At 37.7% G+C, this 25,006-nt stretch overlaps 1 protein-coding gene and 1 non-coding gene across 2 annotated transcripts; both read right to left on the reverse strand.

The window, feature by feature from the left end:
- Positions 1-1,329: 1,329 nt before the first annotated feature.
- On the reverse strand, positions 1,330-1,436 carry LOC135146839 (small nucleolar RNA R71). The gene has a single exon (XR_010283936.1). It is a non-coding gene; the product is annotated as a small nucleolar RNA R71 (small nucleolar RNA).
- Positions 1,437-22,393: 20,957 nt separating this feature from the next.
- On the reverse strand, positions 22,394-23,404 carry LOC135152570 (transcription repressor OFP7-like). The gene has a single exon (XM_064092910.1). The coding sequence runs from the start codon at positions 23,289-23,291 to the stop codon at positions 22,500-22,502; it is 792 nt and encodes a 263-aa protein (XP_063948980.1). The 5' UTR covers positions 23,292-23,404; the 3' UTR covers positions 22,394-22,499.
- Between the last annotated feature and the right edge of the window lie 1,602 nt (positions 23,405-25,006).

Below are 25,006 nucleotides of genomic sequence, written 5' to 3' on the forward strand. Positions count from 1 at the left end.
TCGATTAGTTCGATTATGAACTAACCGCCTTCATGGGATTCTAATGGACTTATCGATGTAGTCTAGTAAAGAATATTAATTGCTGATTTTGCGACGTACATTGATTTCTTTGCATGAGCCGTGCTTATTCCTCTTAGGAGCGTAGCTAACTTCTAAGTTGTTTGTTAATTCTTTCTGAAGCGAGAGTGGATGATTGAATTTAGAACTATGCCATGTAAACATAGGATTATGTGAATGAAACATAATTTGTGGTAGACTTGAACTATTTTTATCACCCTGTGTAATCACGATAGACGACTTGCTATTAAACCTCTCTGCTTACACTACCGCTATAGAGATATAGGGTCTGAGCTTTGTTGGTGTCCATGAGATCTCTGTCTTAATTGCGGATTTTGATTGGTATGATATGTGTGCAACGAGAGTTGGCATGTATTACTTTCGTGTTGTCTGATTAGGATCAACAGTCGCATGCTTATCAGTAATTTCAATTCTAGATGAATTCGATAATGAAGTTAGAATCCCATGTGTTTTCCTATTCTGAATTTGATTAGTAAATTTAGTTATTAGTATAAAAAAAAGACACATCCTTGTTAATTGTCTTAGCAGTGAAAATTACTCATACATTGTTGCATGCGTATTCTTAATTCACCAGTCTCTGTGGGAACGAACAAATATATTACTTATGATCACGTGCGCTTGCGTGTAGATTTTTGCGAACAAGTTTTTGGCGCCGCTGCCGGGGACTCGGTGTTAATTAATTAGTTTATGTACTTGTCATCAGTGTGCATTAAAATTCACTGACTAGGATTCTATTCTCTTCTCACTTTTCTTCTTTTCTTTATTTCAGGTACTTGAGTAGCGTTTATGCTAACACGTTCTAAAGCTCGTAAGGAAGCAATTGATTCATCTTCTTCTTCGTCTGATTCTGAAACAATGACAGAACCTGAAGCACAACCAGACAGTAAGGCATTGAAGGATTTCTCTATGCCAAAGATCGATGATATCCAGTCAAGCATTGTCAGGCCTGCAATCGCAGCCAATGCCTTTGAAATCAAACCAGGAACTATTCAAATGGTCCAGAACTCGGTACAGTTTGGGGGTTCTCCTACTAAAGACCCTAATATGCATATACGTAATTTTATAGAGATATGTGACACTTTCAAATTTAATGGAGTTTCTGATGATGCTGTGAAGCTAAGGCTTTTCCCATTTTCACTGAGAGATAAGGCTAAGGGATGGTTGCATTCTTTACCATCTGGCTCTATTACTACATGGGAAGATCTAGCTCAGAAATTTCTCACTAAATTCTTCCCCATGGCAAAGACTGCTGCACTACGAAATGCTCTATCTCAATTCTCTCAACAATCAGGAGAAACATTCTGTGAAGCCTGGGAGCGATATAAGGAGATGCTAAGGAAGTGTCCCCATCATGGCATGCCGGATTGGATGCAAATAAACTGTTTCTATAATGGTCTTGGACCTCAATCCAGACCTATGCTTGATGCTGCTTCTGGAGGTGCGCTATGGGCTAAAAGCTATGAAGAAGCTTATGATCTTATTGAAATGATGGCTGCTAATGAATATCAGAACCCTACTCAAAGACTTACTCAAGGGAAGGTAGCCGGAGTTCTTGATCTTGACACGTCTACAGCTATTGCTGCTCAACTTAAGGCTCTCACGATGAAAGTCGATTCTCTGGCTCACCAAGGAATTCAACAGCCAATCTCAATTTGCGAATTATGTGCTGGTACTCACTCTACTGATCAGTGTGCCATTTCTAGTGAATCAGCACAATTTGTGAGCAACTTTCAGAGAGGTCAACAGCCTGCTCCAGCTACTTACCATCCTAACAACCGAAATCATCCGAATTTCAGCTGGAGTAATAATCAGGGTTATAATCAGCCTCAACAAGGATTTCAACAGGGACCTAAACATTATAGTCAGGCTGGAACTTCACAACAGTATGCACCTAAACAGCCTTATCACCCGCCGGGATTTCAGAATCATGGGCAATCAGCTAACGAAAGGTCTGACATGGAAGAACTAAGACTCATGTACAAGAGTCCGGCAGTAACTTTGAAAGCCTTGGAGACACAAGTCGGTCAGTTAGCTAATGCTTTATTAAGCAGACCACAGGGGAATCTCCCTAGTGATACAGAGGTACCAGGTAAGAGGGACCCTAAAGAGCAAGTCCAATCCATTACGCTGAGATCTGGAAAAACTACAACAGGGCCAACCTCAACATTAGTACAAAATCAGGATGATGAACAGCAAGAAATTCCAGCAGAACTTCCTTCGAATACAATTGGCATAAAACCTACTGTTGAAATGGATAGGGCTATCCCTGCAGCTGCTCCGGTGTCAAAGCCATTATATCCACCACCTCCGTTTCCTAGGAGGTTAAAAAAACAGCAGCTGGATAAGCAATTTGGTAAATTCCTTGAAGTTTTCAAAAAGCTTCACATCAACATTCCGTTTGCAGAAGCACTCGAGCAAATGCCTAGCTATGCCAAATTCATGAAGGGTATTCTTTCAAAAAAGCTAAAGCTCGAGGAGTTAGAGACAGTAGCTTTAACGGAGGAATGTAGTGCTGTGCTTCAACAAAAATTACCACCTAAGCTTAAAGACCCGGGAAGCTTTACTATCCCTTGCACTATTGGGAAGTTCTCTTTTGATAAGTGTCTGTGCGACTTGGAAGCTGGCATCAATCTGATGCCTCTATCAATCTTCACACAACTTGGCTTGCCAGAGCTCAAACCGACAAACATGTCTTTACAGCTGGCTGATCGTTCGATCACATATCCGAGGGGTATAATTGAAGATGTGCTGGTCAAGGTTGATAAATTAATATTTCCAGCCGACTTCGTGATTCTTGATTTTGAAGAAGATAAAAGAATTCCTATCATCTTGGGTAGACCCTTTTTAGCCACCGGGCAAACATTGATCGATGTCCAAAAAGGGGAACTTACAATGAGAATACAAGATCAGACGGTCACGTTCAACGTATTCAATGCAATGAAATTACCAACTGATGAGGAATCTTGTTTCAGTATGGATGTACTTGATACTACGGCAGAAGCTAATAGCCAGCGGGTTTTACAGAATGATGCATTGGAAGCAATCCTTACCAATGATGAGGAATTGGACAGTGAAGAAGAATTGGAAGAAATCCATCATCTTAACTCATCATCTTGGAGAAGGAATTTTGAACCACCTGTCGAATCTCTTGGCTTGGAAGAACAAAAGGAAGATCATAAACCACTACAACCATCAGTAATCGAAGCACCTAAACTTGAACTTAAACCGCTACCGGATCACTTGAGGTATGCTTTTCTTGGTGAAGGTTCTACTCTTCCTGTTATTATTGCAGCTAACTTGTCAGGTGAGGAAGAGGAAAAACTTTTGAGGGTGCTAAGGGAATTCAAAACAGCAATTGGTTGGACTATAGCTGATATTAAGGGAATCAGTCCATCCTTTTGTCAACACAAAATTCTCATTGAAGAAGGAAGCAAACCTTCAGTGGAACAACAGAGAAGGTTAAATCCTATCATGAAGGATGTTGTAAAGAAAGAGATTCTTAAATGGCTCGATGCAGGTATCATATATCCAATTTCAGATAGCTCATGGGTGAGTCCAGTACAATGTGTGCCTAAAAAAGGAGGCATGACAGTAGTAGCCAACGAAAAAGGGGAACTCATCTCAACTAGAACTGTCACTGGTTGGAGGATTTGCATGGACTACAGAAAGCTGAATAAAGCTACAAGGAAGGATCACTTCCCTCTGCCTTTTATTGATCAGATGCTTGACAGGTTGGCTGGTCATGAATTCTATTGCCTGTTGGATGGGTATTCTGGCTATAATCAGATTGCTATTTCTCCGGAGGATCAAGAAAAGACAACCTTTACATGCCCTTATGGTACATTTGCATTCCGAAGAGTACCTTTTGGCTTATGCGGTGCACCAGCCACTTTTCAAAGGTGCATGATGGCAATATTCTCAGAGATGATCGGCATCAATGTGGAGGTATTCATGGATGATTTTTCTGTATTCGGAACATCTTATGACGAATGCCTCACGAATCTGAGAATGGTTCTTAAGCGATGTGTGGAAACTAATCTGATTCTCAATTGGGAAAAATGCCATTTCATGGTGCAAGAAGGAATCATATTGGGACATAAAGTATCTGCCAAGGGACTGGAAGTTGATAAAGCGAAGGTGGAAACAATTAAATATCTTCCTCCACCACTCTCGGTTAAGGGCATCCGAAGCTTCCTTGGTCATGCAGGTTTCTATCGGAGGTTCATCAAGGACTTCTCAAAAATTTCCAAACCTCTTTGCAATCTGTTAGAGAAAGACATTCCATTCAAATTTGATGAGGAGTGCTTGGAAGCATTTGAATTTTTGAAAAAGAAGTTGACATCAGCACCTATTATCACTGCACCTGATTGGAGTAAACCATTCGAATTGATGTGTGATGCCGGTGATTATGCTGTAGGAGCTGTACTGGGCCAGCGTACAAGTAACGTGTTTCATGTTATCTACTACGCCAGCAAAACTTTAAATGATGCACAGTTGAATTACACTACTACTGAAAAAGAACTTCTAGCTATTGTCTTTAGCTTTGAGAAGTTCAGGTCTTACCTTCTTGGAACAAAAGTAGTGGTATACACTGATCATGCAGCCATTCGGTATCTCATTTCAAAGAAGGATTCTAAACCAAGACTAATTCGTTGGGTTCTATTACTCCAAGAATTTGATGTGGAAATTAAAGATCGGAAAGGCACGGAAAATCAGGTAGCAGATCATTTATCCCGACTAGAAGATCATAGCAAACAAACTACCGACAGTATTCTAATTAATGAATTCTTCCCAGATGAACAGTTGTTTGGGGCTGAGGCCGAAGAGCCATGGTTTGCTGACATCGTAAATTATCTGGTGAGTAAGGTCATTCCTCCAGAATTCTCTTATGCTCAACGCAAGAAATTCCTTCACGATGTGAAATGGTATATTTGGGATGAACCCTTTTTGTTTAAACAAGGAGTCGATCAAATTCTTAGACGGTGTATCCCTAATAATGAAGTTGAGGGGGTTTTGCGCGAGTGCCATTCCACTGGTTATGGAGGCCATTATAGCGGAGAGAAGACAGCAAAGAGGGTACTTCAAGCAGGTTTTTACTGGCCAACTCTGTTTAAAGATGCTCATCAGTTTGTGTTGGGTTGCGATCGATGTCAACGTACAGGTAATATTTCTAGGAGGAATGAAATGCCTCTTAAAATGCTTTTGGAAGTCGAAATATTTGATGTTTGGGGTATTGACTTTATGGGACCGTTCGTTTCGTCTTGCAACAACCAGTATATTCTATTAGCAGTTGATTACGTGTCTAAATGGGTGGAGGTGAAAGCCTTACCTACAAATGATGCTAAGGTGGTCTTGCAATTTCTTCAAAAACAAATCTTTACCCGTTTCGGAGTCCCTAGAGTCATTATCAGTGATGAAGGCTCTCATTTCTGCAATCGGAAATTCACAACCTTGATGACGAGGTATAATATCAATCACCGGGTTGCTACTGCTTATCATCCTCAAACGAATGGTCAAGCTGAAGTGTCTAACAGAGAGATCAAACGCATATTAGAGAAGGTAGTTAACCCTTCTAGGAAAGACTGGTCCTTGCGATTAGACGAGGCTGCTTGGGCTTATCGAACAGCTTACAAAACACCATTGGGTACTTCTCCATTTCAGTTAGTGTTTGGGAAAGCTTGTCACTTACCAGTAGAATTGGAACATAAAGCTTATTGGGCACTAAAGAAGTTGAATTTCGACTTACAATTAGCTGGAGAGAAACGCATGATGCAACTCAATGAGTTGGAGGAGTTCCGCCTCCGTGCTTATGAAAATAACAAACTCTACAAAGAGAAGGTGAAAAGATTGCATGATCAGCGGTTGATACAAAAATCTTTTGTAGTAGGACAATTGGTTCTATTGTATAACTCTCGGTTGAAGCTGTTTCCAGGGAAACTCAAGTCACGCTGGTCGGGGCCGTTTACAGTCAAGACGGTATTCCCCCACGGTGCGGTAGAAATCTATGCCAAAGCACCGGATGAATCATTTAAGGTTAATGGTCAACGGAAGCCTTACTTTGGCAGAAATGTGAATCGTGAGGTACAAACCACGATTCTTCAATCGGAATCTGATTAATTCTGGACTTCACGTCGAGCTAACGACGTTAAACAAGCGCTTCGTGGGAGGCAACCCACGCATTGGAACCATGTTGTACCGTTGTAAACCCCAAAACGCAAAAAACGAGAAATTTCGGCCCTGGGTGACAGACACTAGCGCGCCCGCGCTAGTGTCTAGCGCGCCCGCGCTAAGTTGCTCAGCGCGCCCGCGCTGCACTTAGCGCGCCCGCGCTACTGTCTGCCCAGAAGTCATTTTTCTCACAAAAAAAATATTTTCTTTTCGTTTTTTAAAGCCCACAATCCTAATTTTGCATGCCTAGCCCGAAATATATCCTCCATAACCCTAACTCAGCTCTCAAAATCCTATATAAACACAAAACCCATCTCCAATTCCTATTCTAATTCTATAAACCCTACATATATATACACATCCATACACACAACCACCATCAAATCTCTCAAACCCACCACACATAAACCTCTTGCAACTCTAAATCTCTATCAATGGCACCCAAAAGAGCCCGAAGATCACAAGGACCAAGCACCCAAGCCCCTACATCTAGCGATTCTTCCTCGATGGGTGAGGTTGAATTCACCTCCGATGGTGCACGAAACGAGTTTCAACGGCTTATGAATAAGTCGATAGTCAAGGAGAGGGGATTCTTACCCACGGCGGAAGATGGTGATCTCTTGAAGATGATTCAAGAAAGGGGATGGGAGTCTTTTTGCGAGGCTCCGGAGGCGGTTCCCTTGGCCATTATTCGCGAGTTCTATGCTAATGCCAAGGAGAATCGCGATGGGTTCACGGTGGTGCGAGGAATCCGTGTGGATTATAGTGCGGAGGCGATCCGTAGAGTGATTGGGGGGCGTGCCAAGCGCCGTAATGAAGAAGATTGGGTTGTTGAGAGGATCAGGCGTGCCAAACGCCGGTTTGACGATGATCCGGTTGATCTTGAGCGGTTGGTGTATGATATGTGTGTGCCGGATACGAATTGGAAGATGACAGCACCTCCTTTGCCGGCACATGTTTCTTTTCCGGCAGCCGCTTTGAACCGGTATGCGAAGGCGTGGAACGCCTTCATCTGTGCTAACATCATGCCATCTTCACATGGGCATGAGGTGACGGTGGATAGAGCTATTCTGCTCTTTGGGATTGTATCGGACAAGTATATTGATCTGGGACATGTTATTCATCAGGGGATTCTGAGGTTCTTACAGGAAGGAACCACTGGTGCCATTCCGTACGGCACAATTGTTACGAAGCTATGTCGAGCAAGCGGTGTTCGTTGGCCAGCCAACGAGCAATTACAGTTGCCAGCAGCACCTATTGATCATTCGGCGATCAGTCGGATGACGGAGTGGGATGGAGGAGTTCCCCACCCTCGAGGCCTCGGGTACATATATGATGAGATGCCAGGGGGACGTCCAGGATTTATTAGGAGGGAGCGTACTAGAGCTTCTGGAGCTGGTACTTCACAGACGGAGAGGAGCTCCGAGCCTATGGGAGATGTTCATTATCGCCGACTAGCGAGACGGATGGACACTATGCATGACATCCACCAGAGGTTTGCATTTGACTTGACACAAGCTCTTGGTAATGCTTTCCAGGCACAGGGGGTCACAGTTCAGTGGCCAGTATTCGGAGCGGGGATGCAGTATCCTCCACCTGATTCACCTCCAGCAGAGGAGGGGGAGGACTCGGACTCCGAGTAGGTATGTGGGTGCTCTAGCCTTTTTACCGCTTTCAATGGGGACATTGAAAATTTTAAGTTTGGGGGTGGTAATCTAAGGAAGAGCATATTATTATAATGTAGTTTATTATTGCATGTGTTAGTTAGTTCATGTAGTTCACGTTTATTTTATTTTGCTTTGATTATTTCTCACGTTTTTTTTATTTTTCTCATGTTTTTTCTATTTTTCTCATTTTTTTATTTTACATGTTTAGTGGTAATTGTTGTAGTTAGTATCACGAGCATTTGCATGAATTATGAAGTTAAGCCAAGTTAATTGCCTATGATGAGTTATGTGCGTAGTTCTTGATTAGTAGTTTCAATTGCAATGCTAGGTTAGTACTTGGAAATTGCTTGTGTTGGAAATTGTAATTCACATATGTTCTTGAGATAGGATTTAGACGAAATTCCATGAATTCTAGGATTGAATTGAGCATCCTTCAGCTTAGGTCTGTAATTCTTAAGTTTGGGGGAACTGAGGAGTAGATATACCTTTCTAAAAAAAAAAAGAAAAAAAAAATAGTAGTAAATAAATTCACAAAAAAAATAAGTGGTAGAATTAACTAGGTTGAGATCATTAGTACTCGAGTAATTAAGTCTGAGGGGACTTTGTGCCTAACAACCTAAGGCCCTTCGTGGTTTGGGATTGTTGACCCAACGCTCGCTACATGGGTACTAGTGCATAAATCTTTAGGGATCTCAACCATTGCACAGTTAAATAAACCACTAGAATAGAGTGAATAATTGGTGTGTGAAGTCTTGTGGTGTTCGTAACGCATTTACACTGCGAAGCGCTCTAACCTTAGACCAAGCAATTAATCACCAATAAAAAGAAAAAAAATAGTGAATAAAATAGAAGGGTGTGGACATTCTTTGGGACCTTGGCTTTTAGTTGGACTTGAGTGACGGGGTGTTAGTTTTAAACTTTTACGATTCTTGATGGGGATTCTGTGGGAGTAGTAGTTTTTGTCTTGTCTCAATAAAAGAGCATGCTTGCACACACTGGCACTCCACACTTGTAAATAGAAGAGTAATTGACTTAGTAGCGAGAGAAGTGAAATTCGAGAACATTAGCACAATCTGAGGTATTATAATTGGCAAGGCAATTACTTCATAGTTTACTCATTCATCACGTAGTTGCATTCATGCATTGCATTGTATTATTGTAAAGTGTCGTTGACGCTTGAGGACAAGCATCAGTTTAAGTTTGGGGGTGTGATAAGTGGTATTTATACACACTTATAGGCCTTCATTTCCACTTAAATTGGTTGGTTGTACTTAAGTGTTTAGTGTCTTTTGATGTGTTTTTAGTGTTTTTCTGTGCAGGTCACGAGTTGAGGTGATGAAGTGATTTTCTATCATTTTAGGTTGTTTTTGGTGCATTATTTGCAAGAATAGAGAATTGTGGATTCATCACGACTTGGGATTTTGTGGGTACATCTTCTACAAACCCTCACGAGAACACACTCGTCCACTAGAGCTATCTAGGGGTTTAAAGGGCTTGTTGCATGTGCTAAATGCAACCGTGATTACCTACGGAAGTGGTACTAGAGCGAGGAAGGGCATGCACGCGAGAACGAGCTAAAAAAACGAAGAAACGGGCTGCCAGTGGCAGACAGTAGCGCGCCCGCGCTAGCTACTGTCCCCACTAGCGCGCCTGCGCTAGTTTAGCGCGGCCGCGCCCAGCAGAAGTGTCCCGGGCCGATTTTTGAAGCTTTTCTGATGGATTTTAGCAGCGGTCGAGGCCCGGTTGACTTGGTCAATGTATTTTATTTTCTCCTGTGTAAAACCCTAGCCTCAATTGTATCGTAGAATATCGGATTATAGTTTTATCAGTTTTCTCTCTTGTAATCAAGCACATTATCAGTTTTGTATTGGATCGTTCTTCGCGAGGAAGTGACAGTTTCGAGCGAGATCGTGAACATCAAATCTGTAACGTTGTGTTCTTTATTATTAATTCAAGTACTTTTATTCCGTTTAATTCTCGTAGTTTATTTATCATGTTTTCATTAGAACCCATGATGTCGATTAGTTCGATTATGAACTAACCGCCTTCATGGGATTCTAATGGACTTATCGATGTAGTCTAGTAAAGAATATTAATTGCTGATTTTGCGACGTACATTGATTTCTTTGCATGAGCCGTACTTATTCTTCTTAGGAGCGTAACTAACTTCTAAGTTGTTTGTTAATTCTTTCTGAAGCGAGAGTGGATGATTGAATTTAGAACTATGCCATGTAAACATAGGATTATGTGAATGAATCATAATTTGTGGTAGACTTGAACTATTTTTATCACCCTGTGTAATCACGATAGACGACTTGCTATTAAACCTCTCTGCTTACACTACCGCTATAGAGATATAGGGTCTGAGCTTTGTTGGTGTCCATGAGATCTCTGTCTTAATTGCGGATTTTGATTGGTATGATATGTGTGCAACGAGAGTTGGCATGTATTACTTTCGTGTTGTCTGATTAGGATCAACAGTCGCATGCTTATCAGTAATTTCAATTCTAGATGAATTCGATAATGAAGTTAGAATCCCATGTGTTTCCTATTCTGATTTTGATTAGTAAATTTAGTTATTAGTATAAAAGAACACATCCTTGTTAATTGTCTTAGCAGTGAAAATTACTCATACATTGTTGCATAGGTGCGTATTCTTAATTCACCAGTCTCTGTGGGAACGAACAAATATATTACTTATGATCACGTACGCTTGCGTGTAGATTTTTGCGAACAGATGCCTGTGAAGGCACTTGGTTCAATAAAGAACCAGCAATTCCAGTGTCTATCCCTGATATGGACGACAAAGTTATTGCAACCGTCAATTACTTCAATATTTACCAACCACAGAAATATTCACAATATTAGTATTCAGTACATAGATACCAATAAGAAATACTTTACAAGCATGCAACAAAATAAAAATAAAAATAAAAATAAAACTATTTACAAGAGCTCATGTCATGTTTAACATTCCAAGTCCACAAACCAATCTTGAGAAAGTGGATTCATCAAGTGGTTTAGTGAAGATGTCAGCAATCTGATTAGCTGATAGTACAAACAGTAGCACCACAGTTTCATTCATGACATGTTCTCTAATAAAATGATACCTGATATAGATGTGCTTGGTTCTAGAATGTTGTACATGATTGATGGAAATGGCTATTGCACTTGTATTATCACAAAATATAGGAATTTTGTTTAATACAAGTCCATAGTCATTAAGCTGATTCCTAATCCACAAGATTTGAGCACAACAGCTACCTCCCGCAATATATTCTGCTTCGACTGTCGAGGTAGATACTGAGTGTTGTTTCTTACTATACTAGGAAACCAACCGTCGTCCTAGAAACTGATAGCTTCCAGAAGTGCTTTTCCTGTCTATCCTGCATCCTGCATAATCAGAATCTGTACAGCCTGTTAGGTCAAAACCAGTATTCTTAGGGTACCAGATACCTAAAATAGGTGCACCCTTAAGATATCTAAAAATTCTTTTAAAAGCTATAAGATGTGACTCTTTAGGATCACTCTGGAACCTTGCACATAAATATGTTGCAAACATTATATTAGGTCTACTAGCAGTGAGATAGAGTAATGAGCCAATCATACCTCTATAGCTTGAAATATCAACTTTCTTACCAGACTTATTCTGATCAAGCTTAGTGGCAGTGGCCATGGGTATCTTTGCCAGTGAAGAGTCTTCTAGATTGTATTTCCTCGGAAGATCTCTGACATATTTGGATTGGCAAATAAAGATTCCATCATCTTTCTGACTTACTTGAAGACCAAGAAAGAATGACAGTTCACCCATCATACTCATCACGTAGTTACTCTGCATCAACTTAGCAAATCTCTTGCACAAGTTTTCATTAGTAGAACCAAATATAATATCATCAACATATACTTGAACAAATGTCATATTATTTTCATGCAATTTATAAAAGAGAGAGTTTTGTCTATGACACCTCTAGCGAAACCATTTTCAAGTAAAAATTCAGATAGAGTGTCATACCAGGTTCTTCGGGACTGCTTGAGGGCATAAAAAGCTTTAAACAAGAAGTATCCAAAATCAGCAAACTCTGGATTTTCAAAGCCAGGGGGCTGTTTAAGATAAACTTCCTCTTCAAGCTTCCATTCAGAAATGCAATTTTCACATCCATTTCATAAACTTTAAAATTAGAGTGTGCACCAAATGCAAGAAAAATTCTGATGGCCTCAAGACGTGCAACTGGAGCATAGGTTTCATCATAATAAATTTCCTCATCCCGGGAGTAACCTTTAGCAACCAGTATGGCTTTGTTTCGTACAACAATGCCATCACCATCAAGTTTATACTGGTAGACCCATCTAGTTCCAATTATAGATTTATTCTTTGGTGGAACTAGGGTCCAGACATCTTGTCTCTCGAATTGATTAAGTTCCTCTTGCACGGAAAGAACCCAATTTGGATTGGCAAGTGCATCTTCAATTTTCTTCGATTCTTCTTGAGATAGAATAACCGAATGTAGACATACGTTTTGATTTGCACTCCTAGTCCTAACACCAACATTTGGATCACCAATGTTTAGTTCAAAGGGATGATCTGTACTCCAGATCCTCTCCCTTGGAAGATTCAATCTTGATGTTGTGTTTGACCAGTTGATCCACCATCTCCCCCTGAGCTGCTGCCAGGTCGACTAGATGATCCACCACTAGTATTAATAGAGTCCACAGTGTTTCCATTGTTTTCTCCACCATTACCTGGATCATTATCAACATTGTTATTGTCATTACCTGTTGCAGCATCAGGTTATTCATCGTCATCCGAGTCTGAGTCCGGATAATTATCAAACTTTAGTGACTCAGATGGATCTTCAATTTGGATACTTGGGAGTTTAGTGTCGTCAAAAGTAATGTTGACACTTTCTTTGACTTGTACTTGATCAATGATAAACACCTTATATGCTCGATGAGAATAACCAACAAAAAATTGCTTAAAGTGCTTTGGGTTCAAACTTGCCACGATGTTCATTTCCATCCTTAAGCACAAAGCTTTTAGCTCAAATACATGAAAGTACTTGACCGTTGGTTTCTTTACGTTCATACGCTCATAAGGAGTTTTCATGTGTTCCTTGTTCATCAGAGTTCGATTCTGGGTGTAACAAGAAGTATTCACAGCTTCAGCTCAAAAGTAGATGGGCAACCTTGATTCTCTTAGCATAGTTCTTGCAGCTTCAATCAAGGTACGATTCTTCCTTTCTACTACTCCATCCTGTTGTGGAATTCTTGGCGCTGAGTATTGTCTTGTTATGCCATTGTCAGAGCAAAATCTGTTGAGAGTTTCATTCTTAAACTCGGTTCCATTATTTGACCTTATTTCTCTGACATAAAGTTTATCATTCGAATCCAACTCGATCTCAAGATCAATTACCAATTGCAGAGTTTCATCCTTAAAATCTAGGAATAAAACCCATGTGAACTTAGAGAAGTCATCAACAATCACCAAGGCATATCTCTTTCTTGATAAAGACATAACATTGACTAGACCAAATAAATCCATATGTAATAGTTGTAGTGGTTCAGTAATGTTACTAGTGTCTGTGCCTTTGTATGATGTTATCTTAGCCTTCCCTTTCTGACATGCCTCACAAAGTCCTTGTTGAGTGAATTCCAAAGGAGGCAGTCCTCTCACCAAATCCCTCTTGACCAAAGAGTTTATGATTTTAAAATTAAGGTGAGACAGCTTCTTATGCCATAGCCAACTATCTTCAAGTGAAGCCTTTGAATAGAAACAATTATCTTCATCATTGTATCCTGAATTGAGATCAGCTACGTATAAGTTAGCTTTTCTTACTCCACAGAGAGCAAGACGGTCATCTTTAGTGTGAGATATCAAACACTTCTCCTTGAAAAAGTTTACTTGGAATCCCTTGTCACAGAAGATTGTGCTTGAGTCCTTCAACGAAAGAAACTTTTTCAATGATAACATTTCCAGCATGTAAATTGCCCTATCCCGTAGTACAACCTTTGTTGTAATCTCCAAAGGTGACAATCGGGCCAGCTCTCTCAATCACATTTGATAGCAGGGCTCTATCACCGGTCATATATCTAGAAGATCCACTATCGAGGATCCATACAACCTTTTCAACCTTGTTTGGCTCCCTGCACATATCAAACGAATTAAACCTTTTTCGGAACCCAAACTTGGTTGGGCCCGGCATACTTAAAGAATTGACCTTTGTTAGCTTTGACAATAGATCCTATTCGAATAACATCAGCATCCACCTTGACTGTACTTACTTTCCTACAAACAGCCTTGAACACTTTAGGTTTAGGCTTAGGAACATAAGTATCCTTCTTGATAGGAGAAGGACCAGCAGTCTTGGTTTTTGCAAACTTACTATCCATGTGCTTTCTAGGTGTTGTGTTTTCTTTGTTAGCATGCATACTTTTGAAATAAGCAGACATTACATTAAACGCACACAACATGCAATTATCAACACCACAAGGTTTATGGCACATATCAACTAAAGGAATAGTAGGCATGTTATTCAGAACAACATGGGGTTTAACAGTTTCTACATTAACATTTTCAGAAATTCTAATGTTATTAGTAGAAGAGCATGTATTGTTATCATTCCTGCATTTAACAAACTTATTAGGCTTGTTAAAATTATTCTTTAAACCATTGGCACCTATGCCAGCTTTGGGCGAACTGAATGTGCCCTCAACTTGCATTGGCTCTACAGATGCCAAAATCTCCCTCTCATTCTCAATATCCTGTAAATTCATTTCATATTGAATAATCACGGGCATATCAAGTAATGGTTCTGCGACAGGGGTTTTGAATAAAGGCTTGGGAGCATCCTTTAAAACATGTGGGATACCCCTCTCTTCAGCACTCTTAACAAAAAGAGTTATATTACTAGCCTTACCTACCGACTTGTTGTAATCGAAACCTATACCAACTTTCCTTTTAATCACTTGTTGGTCCACTAGGTTCTTAACAATATTAGTCGACTCCTTATAAGCAAGGCACCTAACCTTCTCTTCAGCTAACAGCTCATTCAACGTTTTCTCCCTAAATTCTAACACTTCGACTTTATTAGTCTGAGTCAATAACTGACTAGTTAGTTGTTCAATTTTAGGGGTGAGCACTAGTTTTTCTTTTAACTTTAACTCATGAACCTCCTGCTTTAAAGCTTTGTGTTCTAGAGTTAAAGCTTTGAGCTTATTAAGAGCATCATCACGTTCAAGTCCTAATTGCATAAATAGTTTAGGGCAAGTAGGATCGACCGGAAATCCGCCAGTGCGATGTGGAGGTTTAGAAGGTTCCATGAAAGCCATTAGAGCAACATTCCCCCGCTCTTCCTCCTCATCACTGTCTGTGTCATCCCAACTTTTCCCTTTTACCACATAGGACTTCCCTTGGCTGCTTTGGCCTTGATGCTTCTTTAGCAGAGCCTCGTACTTCTGCTTTAGCTCGTCATAGGATTCTTTCTTCTTTGCCAGCTGATTGGGCTTCTTGCACTCGGATGCAAAGTGACCAGGTTCATCACAGTTGAAGCATTTAAACTTGCTTCGATCAACCATCCCAGTCTTGTAAGCCCCTTTTGAAGTTGTGGACAAAGACCCCCCTTTTTGGAATTTACTACCAGAAGATTTAAATTTGTATGAGGGACTCCTCCTGAATCTCATGTTGCCAAATTTCCTGGCAAACATAGCAAGAGATTCGTCCTCAAGCTGATCCAACTCTTCCATAGAGTAGAATTCTTCATCACCCGTATTTGTTGACGTATGTCCTATTTCAGGAACCACATACTCCTGGGTGCATTTAGAAGGTACAACAACCTTCTGCTCTTTCACAACAGTTGATTCTATTACGAGGGCAGTAGAATTGCTGATAGATGTAGACGTGTTGATCGTCTTTCCCCATCCGTATCTCTGTTTCATCTAGACCTGTTCCAACTCATAGGTTTTCAGAACGCCATAGAGTTTTTCTAGTGAAATCTCTGACAGATCTCTGCTCTCTCTGATGGCAGTTATCCTATGTTCCAGATGCTCAGGGAGCGTCAGCAAAAACTTCAGGTTCACCTCTTTGTTGTCATAGTATTTCCCGTTCAGATTCAGATTGTTTATCAAATTGTTGAATCTGATGAATACTTCATAAATCCCTTCTCCGGGATTAGAACCAAATTGCTCGTATTGAGCCACAAGAATTTCCTTTTTGTTTTCCCGGACTTCCTCAGATCCCTCATTGATTATTTGCAAAGTATCCCATATCTGCTTTGCACTTGTACAATTAACAACATTATTGTACATGACACGATCCAAAGAATCAATCAGAATGAGCTGTAGATTCATGTCCAGTTGAATCAACTCATTATCCTCATCAGAAAACTCAGCAGGAGTTTTTAGATAAGTTCTGTGAGGAATCGTAACTCCATCTTCAGTATGTTCCAAGATAATATTCATTGGCGGCGAAAAACCCTTCGTCAAAATATTTATGTATTTTTTATTCGCCGCCCGGAGGAACAAAAGCATGTGTCTCGTCCATAGACCAAAATTAGCCTTGTCAAAAGGTGGAATTTTAATGCTGCTAATTTTTGCGGTAGACATGGTAGAAGATTGGATGTTTGAGTGTTTGGGAAAAGATTTGGATTTTGAAAGAAAAATAATTTTCAATCAAAAATAATTTTTGGAATAAAATTATCTCGAATTAAAAATTATTTGAAAAAAAAAAGTTTTGGAAGAAAAATAATTTTTGATCAGAAATAATTTTTGGAATAAACTTATTTCGAATTAAACATTATTTGGAAAAAGATTTGAAGGATAAATAATTTTTGATCAAAAATAATTTTTGGAATAAAATTATTTTGAATTAAAAATTATTTGGAAAAATATTTGAAAGAAAAATAATTTTCGATCGGAAATAATTTTTGGAATAAAATTATTTTGAATTAAAAATTATTTAGAAAAATATTTGAAAGAAAAATAATTTTCAATCAGAAATAATTTTTGGAATAAAACTATTTAGAATAAAAAATTATTTGCGAAAGAATTTGAAATAAAAATAATTTTCGATCAGAAATAATTTTTGGAATAAAATTATTTCGAATAAAAAATTATTTGCGAAAAGATTTGAAATAAAAATAATTTTTGATCAGAAATAATTTTTGGAATAAAATTATTTCGAATAAAAAATTATTTGCGAAAATATTTGAAATAAAAATAATTTTCGATCAAAAATAATTTTTGGAATAAAATTATTTCGAATAAAAAATTATTTGAGAAAAGATTGGATTTTTGAAGAAAAAAATAATTTTCGGTTAGACATAATTTTCTAGAATAAAATTATTTCAAATAAAAAAATATTTGGAATTTTTAGAAAGATTCAGAGTGAGTATAGGATCTGATAAGGTAAATTATATCAACCGCTCTGATACCAATTGTTAGGTCCCGATACGATTGTAGAAGGGGAGGTTGAATACAATCGTCACAAAATTCGCGCGGAATAAATCTGATTTGGATATAAATGGATAATCAGATTTTAATTAATTAAATAAACAAGGTTCAAGTAAAAAGTTATTTAAACTTGAAAGTCGTTATTAAATTAATATGGTTCAGTTTTAAAGTCCACTAAATATTTTAGAATAAATTTGACATGAAGTATTCTAATTTAGGGATTAAAACAAACGAGTGATCAAAGCACAGAAAACTGTGGATTTAACGAATAGCAAGTTTAGCACAACTTGAAAGCTTTACAATACTTTGAACACTTTGAAATGAAGAAAGTGAAGGCCTATTTATAGGCAAGCACTTTGAACTAGTATGACATTGCTAGGAATGACATTCTTGCCAGATATGACATTCCAAAGCTTAGGTATGACTTATACAAAGAAGGGTATGACATTATAAGACAAAGCCATGCTGAAACAAGGGAAGGAATGACATTCTTTGATAATGTCATGCTGAGAGTAGAGGGTATGACATTATTGAGCTTGGCCTCCAAGTTAAGCATGGCATGACATTCCCTGGAAATGTCATGAAGAAACACATGGTATGACATAGGAAAAGTCATGCAGAGGCACATGGTATGACATTCACTAAGAATGTCATGCCCACGGTTAATTCGGCAGTACGCTTGCTGTTATCAGTAATACGAAAGTTTATAAACTTTCGTCCTTTAGCCAGCTCCTTAGAAATGCTTTTAGTCCCGCACAGCTTATAATCTTTAATTAATAAATATTTAATTTAATCCAGAAATTATAAAAATAAATATCTAATATTATTAGACATTTATAAATATAATTTTTTAATTAATTAAAATATTTATTAATATAAATAAATCCTTACGGTACAAGCTGCGGTCTCTAGAGGGTCGGGAACCGGACTCCTTTTGCCTTGCAAATAATAAATCAATTCCATCCGGGGTTCCAGCTTTAAGATTATATCACTTTCCATAGCGTTGGTGATAATTCTTTTCCCTCATAGTCAGACAGGACTAAGATTCGGTCTACTGTGGGTCTAGAACCGGATCCCTTTTGCTTTGAAAATTATAAATCAATTCCAACCGGGTTTCCAGCATTAAGAATATATCACACTCCATTGCGTTGGTGATAATTCTTTTTTCCATAGCTAGACAGGTCTGAGCGGCGGTCTCCTTGTCCTTCCTTTTAGCCTTCTTTCTTTTGCTCTCTTTTTGTAAATTAATTCTAAATCAATTAACTTATTAATAAACTTAATTATCAAATTAATTCTAATTGAATTAATTTAACAACTAAATAAATTAATAGAGATTAATTATTTAACAAAGAATTAATTAAAAAGTGTATATTCCAGAAAACAAATGTCTTGAGCCTTCGTCTTGATCATCACTCGGCTTGAACGACCACCTTCCTTTGATGTTAAATATTCAATATAAATAGCTGACACACAAATGTACTGTCTGGTTCATCTGTGCCTAACTAAATTGAATATTCTCCATCAATTAAACATTTGAGCTGTGGTCGGGTCTTCGAATATTCGTCTTCTAGTCCAACTTCATTTCAGTACACATATGGAATCTCTGATGAAATAAATACTTGAATCTTCGTACCTTCTGAACTCCTTGAACTGCTACACAATTTATTTAGCACCGAGGCTTGATCATATGAAATGAACTTCTTCCAGTGGCTTGTAGCGGATATCTTGGAATTCTTCTGACATTCTGATTCTTCTATCCATTTTACTTTCTTGATCTGATTCCAGCTAAACTATCTACTATCATAACTTATCAGAGACTAATCCAGGTTGAGTTACAAGTGGAGTTACAAGTTGTCAGGTCATCAAACACAAGTTGAGTTATCACCGGTTGTACAAATAGGCTTAGACATGTACCTTGCAATAAGGCCTTTCAAGAAGAGTAATAGATCTCCATATGTCGTAGACTTCTAGTTATATAAAGAGAGTACTAAACCAAAAAGAACATGACCAAACCAAAAATTTGTACGACTACAAATTATACCATGTTGGCTTATTACAGTATAGATAGATAGTATATAGAGATATATAATATATTTTTTTATATGAATGATGCATGTGTTATTTAAATCAGTCTTTTGGTTAGGATTCTGAAAAAGATAATGTGTTTTAGTTAAAAAGGGTAATTACAATGTTGTCCAAAATTATTTTAGAAAATTGAGTTTTTTTAGTTAGAAAATATAAAAAAGATAATAGATTTAGTTAAAAAGATAGTTCATTATATAAGTAGGCTCATAAATTGGTCCAAGTACTGACCGACCAAATTTTTAATGTTTCCGCTTTAATAGTATAGCATAGATTACATGCACAAAAATTTGTACAAAATACACAAAATTCTGTAAAAATATTCAGTAACCAGTTTTGCTCATGTGTTAGTGTATACATGCAAGTTATCCTCGGAGCATCTTTGATATATTTATAAATCATTTTGTTTAAAAATGAATATTAGATATATGTCTATTTATAATAAGTTAATATATCGATTAAGATGATAATTATTTATATTTTATACTTATTTTTGTTTATATTGAAATATTATTTTATGAAAAATTTGGAGAAAAAATAAAGTGATGTGAATAAAATTGGAGAGAAATAAATAGTATATCTAATAATGATAAGTTAAGAGTATTTAGATACTCTTTGAAAATGAGAGGAGACTCCTATATATTTTTAACGGATTAATAGGCTAAAACTTCGTTGAACTAACTCAAAACTTGCAATTGGGTTACTGAATCGAACTAATATAAACCTGCAATTAATTAACTTAACTTATACTTATAATTAACTTTCAATCGAATAAGTGAACTGATCCTCAACTTATAATTGAATAATTTTACTCAGTTTAAATTAACATATTTAGTTTTAAGTATAAAAATTAACAATTGAAATCAACTTTATACTTATCAAATTCATAAAAAAAGATAACTATAGTACAATTATATTATAGTATTCAGGATAAAATTGTTAGATCGCGAGATATTGAAATATGAGTGAGATCGAGAGAGGATGGTGATTGAGAGAGATTGGGAGATATATAACAGAGAGGAGAGATATTAAGAGATGAGAGAGATTGAGGTTATTTTTGACATTGTTGTTGTATACGGCAGATCCACATACTTTTGGAGAAAACTGACTTTCAGTTTTTTCACGAAGTTGTCATAATAATTTAATATTAAAACTCATCAAAAACATTATTTTTAATATTATAATTCAAAACATGTAAATATCAAAAAGATTGAAAGATAAGAGGGAGGGGAATGGTTGAGATTGAGAAAGGAGATAGATCGAGAGAGATGAGACTGATTGCAAATTTATTTTTGTTGAGTATCGCATATGGAAGTTTATTATTTTTTCAGTGTACCTAGTAACAAGTTTTTATAAAGGCTTAATGACTTTTAGCCCTCGAAGTATGGGTGGAAGTTCTGATGCGGACTCGAAAATCATTGGAAGGGCTTTCAATGGCATGAAACCTATGTTTCCCTCAGATACCTGTTAAGGCACTTGATCCTTAGAAGAATCCTCTACCATAGTAGATTGCCTTTCACCTTCAAGGGTGAAAGATCCCTTAGGGGATCCGGAAATGTTCCTTCCGGGAGGGTAGACAAGGACGTTTTAGATGGCAACGTGTCCAAGTTTCCCTCGGATGCTGATAAGTGGTATTTATACACACTTATAGGCCTTCATTTCCACTTAAATTGGTTGGTTGTACTTAAGTGTTTAGTGTCTTTTGATGTGTTTTTAGTGTTTTTCTGTGCAGGTCACGAGTTGAGGTGATGAAGTGATTTTCTATCATTTTAGGTTGTTTTTGGTGCATTATTTGCAAGAATAGAGAATTGTGGATTCATCACGACTTGGGATTTTGTGGGTACATCTTCTACAAACCCTCACGAGAACACACTCGTCCACTAGAGCTATCTAGGGGTTTAAAGGGCTTGTTGCATGTGCTAAATGCAACCGTGATCACCTACGGAAGTGGTACTAGAGCGAGGAAGGGCATGCACGCGAGAACGAGCTAAAAAAACGAAGAAACGGGCTGCCAGTGGCAGACAGTAGCCCGCCCGCGCTAAAGCTTAGCGCGCCCGCGCTAGCTACTGTCCCCACTAGCGCGCCTGCGCTAGTTTAGCGCGGCCGCGCCCAGCAGAAGTGTCCCGGGCCGATTTTTGAAGCTTTTCTGATGGATTTTAGCAGCGGTCGAGGCCCGGTTGACTTGGTCAATGTATTTTATTTTCTCCTGTGTAAAACCCTAGCCTCAATTGTATCGTAGAATATCGGATTATAGTTTTATCAGTTTTCTCTCTTGTAATATAGCACATTATCAGTTTTGTATTGGATCGTTCTTCGCGAGGAAGTGACAGTTCTGTTATTTATGTTAACGATCGTCACCTAAATATAAGTTTCATTTTCATAAATTATGTAAACCAAATTTTTTGAGTTCAATAACTCAATTACAAATTTAGGGTTGATTATGTTTTAGCCTATTAATATTATTGAGTTAAGTTCCATGTAGTCCACATATTTACTGTAGTACCGTAGACCACGTATGTTCTGCAACTATAGAATGGCATAAAAATATTGCAAAATGTATGAAACTTGTTATTTTGTGAAATACATTCTATAAATATCACTATTTCATGAAAAATATTGAAAATCATTTATGTTCGACAAGTAGAACACATATGTTCTGCAAACTTAACATGTTTTGCAGAATAATGTGTTTTTCACTATTTAACTTGTAGAATGTTTAGGATTATCAAAATTTTTAACAAAATAATGATGTTTATAGAACATGATTTGCAAAATAACACATTTTGCAATGTTTTTATGGCATTCTATAGTTGCAGAACATACGTGGTCTACGGTATTACAGTAAATATGTGGATTACATAGAACTTTGTTCTAATATTATATTTAAAGAGCCACTTGAAATATTTTGAAACATTAATTTTTCCCCTTTTTTAAAATTAAAATTAAAAAGAGCATACGAAAAAGTTAAAGTTCATTTAATTAGCTAAACTAGCTAACAAGATCATCGATGAGTTACATCTGCTGATCTACATGCATGATATATATTCAAACTAGTTAAGCCTAGCTGAAATCGATGCTCGATGTTGGTTCACAATCAACAACTGAGACAGAGTTGGAATTCCTGGTAGTGCTAGTACCTGTAATATTACTATCAGCAAACATAGCATTCCAAATCTCAGCAAATGCATCAACAATAACCTTGTGATGACGCGGGGAATTCAGAGACAAGAAGCACTGAAGAAGCTGCTCCAAATCTCCTTCCTCGAACATTTGTTTCTCCCATATCATATCCATCATAGATCGCTTGAAATCCTCGTACGGATCCTCCGATTTCTTCACCACCGCGAAACTGTCCCTCACCTTCCCTTCCACCACCGTGGGTATCAGTTTCTTGAACACCGACAGTCTGGCCGGCGACGATGATATTGATAATCTACACAAGCCAGTCGTGACGCAGCCCTTTTTCTTTTTCTTTTTCTTTCGAGGCTTCTCGCGAATTGGGTGGAACTCGGCGGAAGAATCGGAGGAGAAGCTTCTAGAACTCTCGCCTCTCTCCTTTTTGTTACGTCTTATAATTTTCTTCTTCTTTGTAGGAGGCGACTTGTGGTAGACGAGCTGCCATTCTTCTTCTTTATTCTGCCACTGAAAGAGCTGCGGCTCAACGTGGCTCTTGGAGGAGAGGTGATCGGGTTTGACGGCGGAGGGAGGTGGTTGCGGCGGCGGTACGGCGAGGTTGGGGGAGAATCGGAAGAAAGAAGGGATGGGATTGGAGACGGAAGGGTCTTTGGAACGGCAGGAGTGGAAGGAAGATGTGATGGCTCTGGAGATGTGAAGCTTGAGTCGTTTTGCCATTGCGCAAGCAGTGAAATGAAAAATGAGAGGGGTGTATATAACATGGAGAGATGGATTTTCAGTGATCAAGTACGTCGTATTTATGTGTGTATACAATGTATGTTATGGGCGCAGATAAATGTGTACAAATCGGAAAGGACTTTTGAGGTATTCCCTCCGTCCCAATCAATTCTATACCGTTTTCTTTTTAGGACGTCCCATCGTTTCTATACATTCTCAAAATAGCAATTTTTTACAATATAAAATACTATTACACCCACTATTTTCTTCCACTATCTCCATTTTATAATAATAAAAACACTATTACACTCACTACTTTACTCCACTATCTCAAATCTATTATTAAAAATAAATAGGTCCCACCACTTTACCCACTTTTCACCTAACTTTACTCATTTTTTACACTTTTTCTTAGTCTCCGTGTCCAATCTCAATGTATATTATTCATTGGGACGGAAGGAGTACTTATTTAGTGTACGTGAAAAAATATGTCAAGGCACACACCTAGTGAGTAGGCTATAATTGAGAATCATTGCTCCTCACCTAAATCAATTCTTTACAATATAACCTCCAGACCTGATTTTACTTCGTCCACTGTATAGGCAAAGCCTAACTGCCGCGCTTAAATCCCGAATTTTAAGTCATTTTTGAAAATATTTGTTTGTATAATAAGTTAGAAATCGGATTAAAGTTAGGAATAAATCAGAAACTGATTTAAAACTAAAAATTAGTTTGAGGTAATTTTTTGATACTAATATTTTTTTATAAAAATTACTCGTAAATCATAAATTACTTTTATTTTTATCATTATAATTTTAATAATTTGTCATTAATAAATCAAAACTATCCCAATGAACATTTTAAACTCTCAGCTTATCAAATAAATTAGGTTGAATCATAAGTCACAAGTACATGTCTTTGTGGTGAATTCAAATCACCTGCCATCCAGCAGTGCTGGACAATATATCTAACGAGATCGATCACTTCATGCATCCGTCATGTCTCGTTCGCTCGTAAAATTGACATTAATGTAATAAAATCAAAAATGCAATCGGATTATCATCTTTGATACAGGAAAGAATATAGTGTTCGTGAAGGCTTTTTCCTCCTAACTTCTTGTTTATAATTCATAATAAGTCTATTTATATTATATGAATGAAAAACAATATGTGATCTTCCGATTCATAGTCACAATATAATAAATAAAAATACTAATTTCTTTCCATGATTTTTTGTTTTAGAAATTAAATAATATATTATTATCCAAAAATGAAATAATCTATGTAATGATATTTTATAGAAGATTTAAAATACGTGTTAGAGCAGTATATGCACTACAATAAAAAATTTAGGAAGACGGAATGAGTATATAGTAGGCTACGGGTGCTAGGAGTAGGGCTTAATAGGATTATATTCTAACATTCCCTCATTCGAAAGCCCATTTATTGGTGGGTCGAGGATGGATCACGAACATATTCGTAGGGGTTTAAGAGCTCAACCAGGTAGATCATTCCGGAGCACTATCTAGTATCATTTGATCACTTGAAGGTTAATATGTGTTGGATTCCATGTTTAGCTCAGAAGGCTAAATGACAAAGTGAAAAGGAGAGTTGGAAAATTCTAAAGAAAAATGGTGGGGATTCAAGAGAACAAAATCATATATACAGATGCCCTATGCACCCCCTTCTTTTCCCCTCTTTTCTTGGCGGGACAAG

Source organism: Daucus carota, chromosome 5, assembly GCF_001625215.2.
Source record: "Daucus carota subsp. sativus chromosome 5, DH1 v3.0, whole genome shotgun sequence".
NCBI lineage: Eukaryota > Viridiplantae > Streptophyta > Magnoliopsida > Apiales > Apiaceae > Daucus > Daucus carota.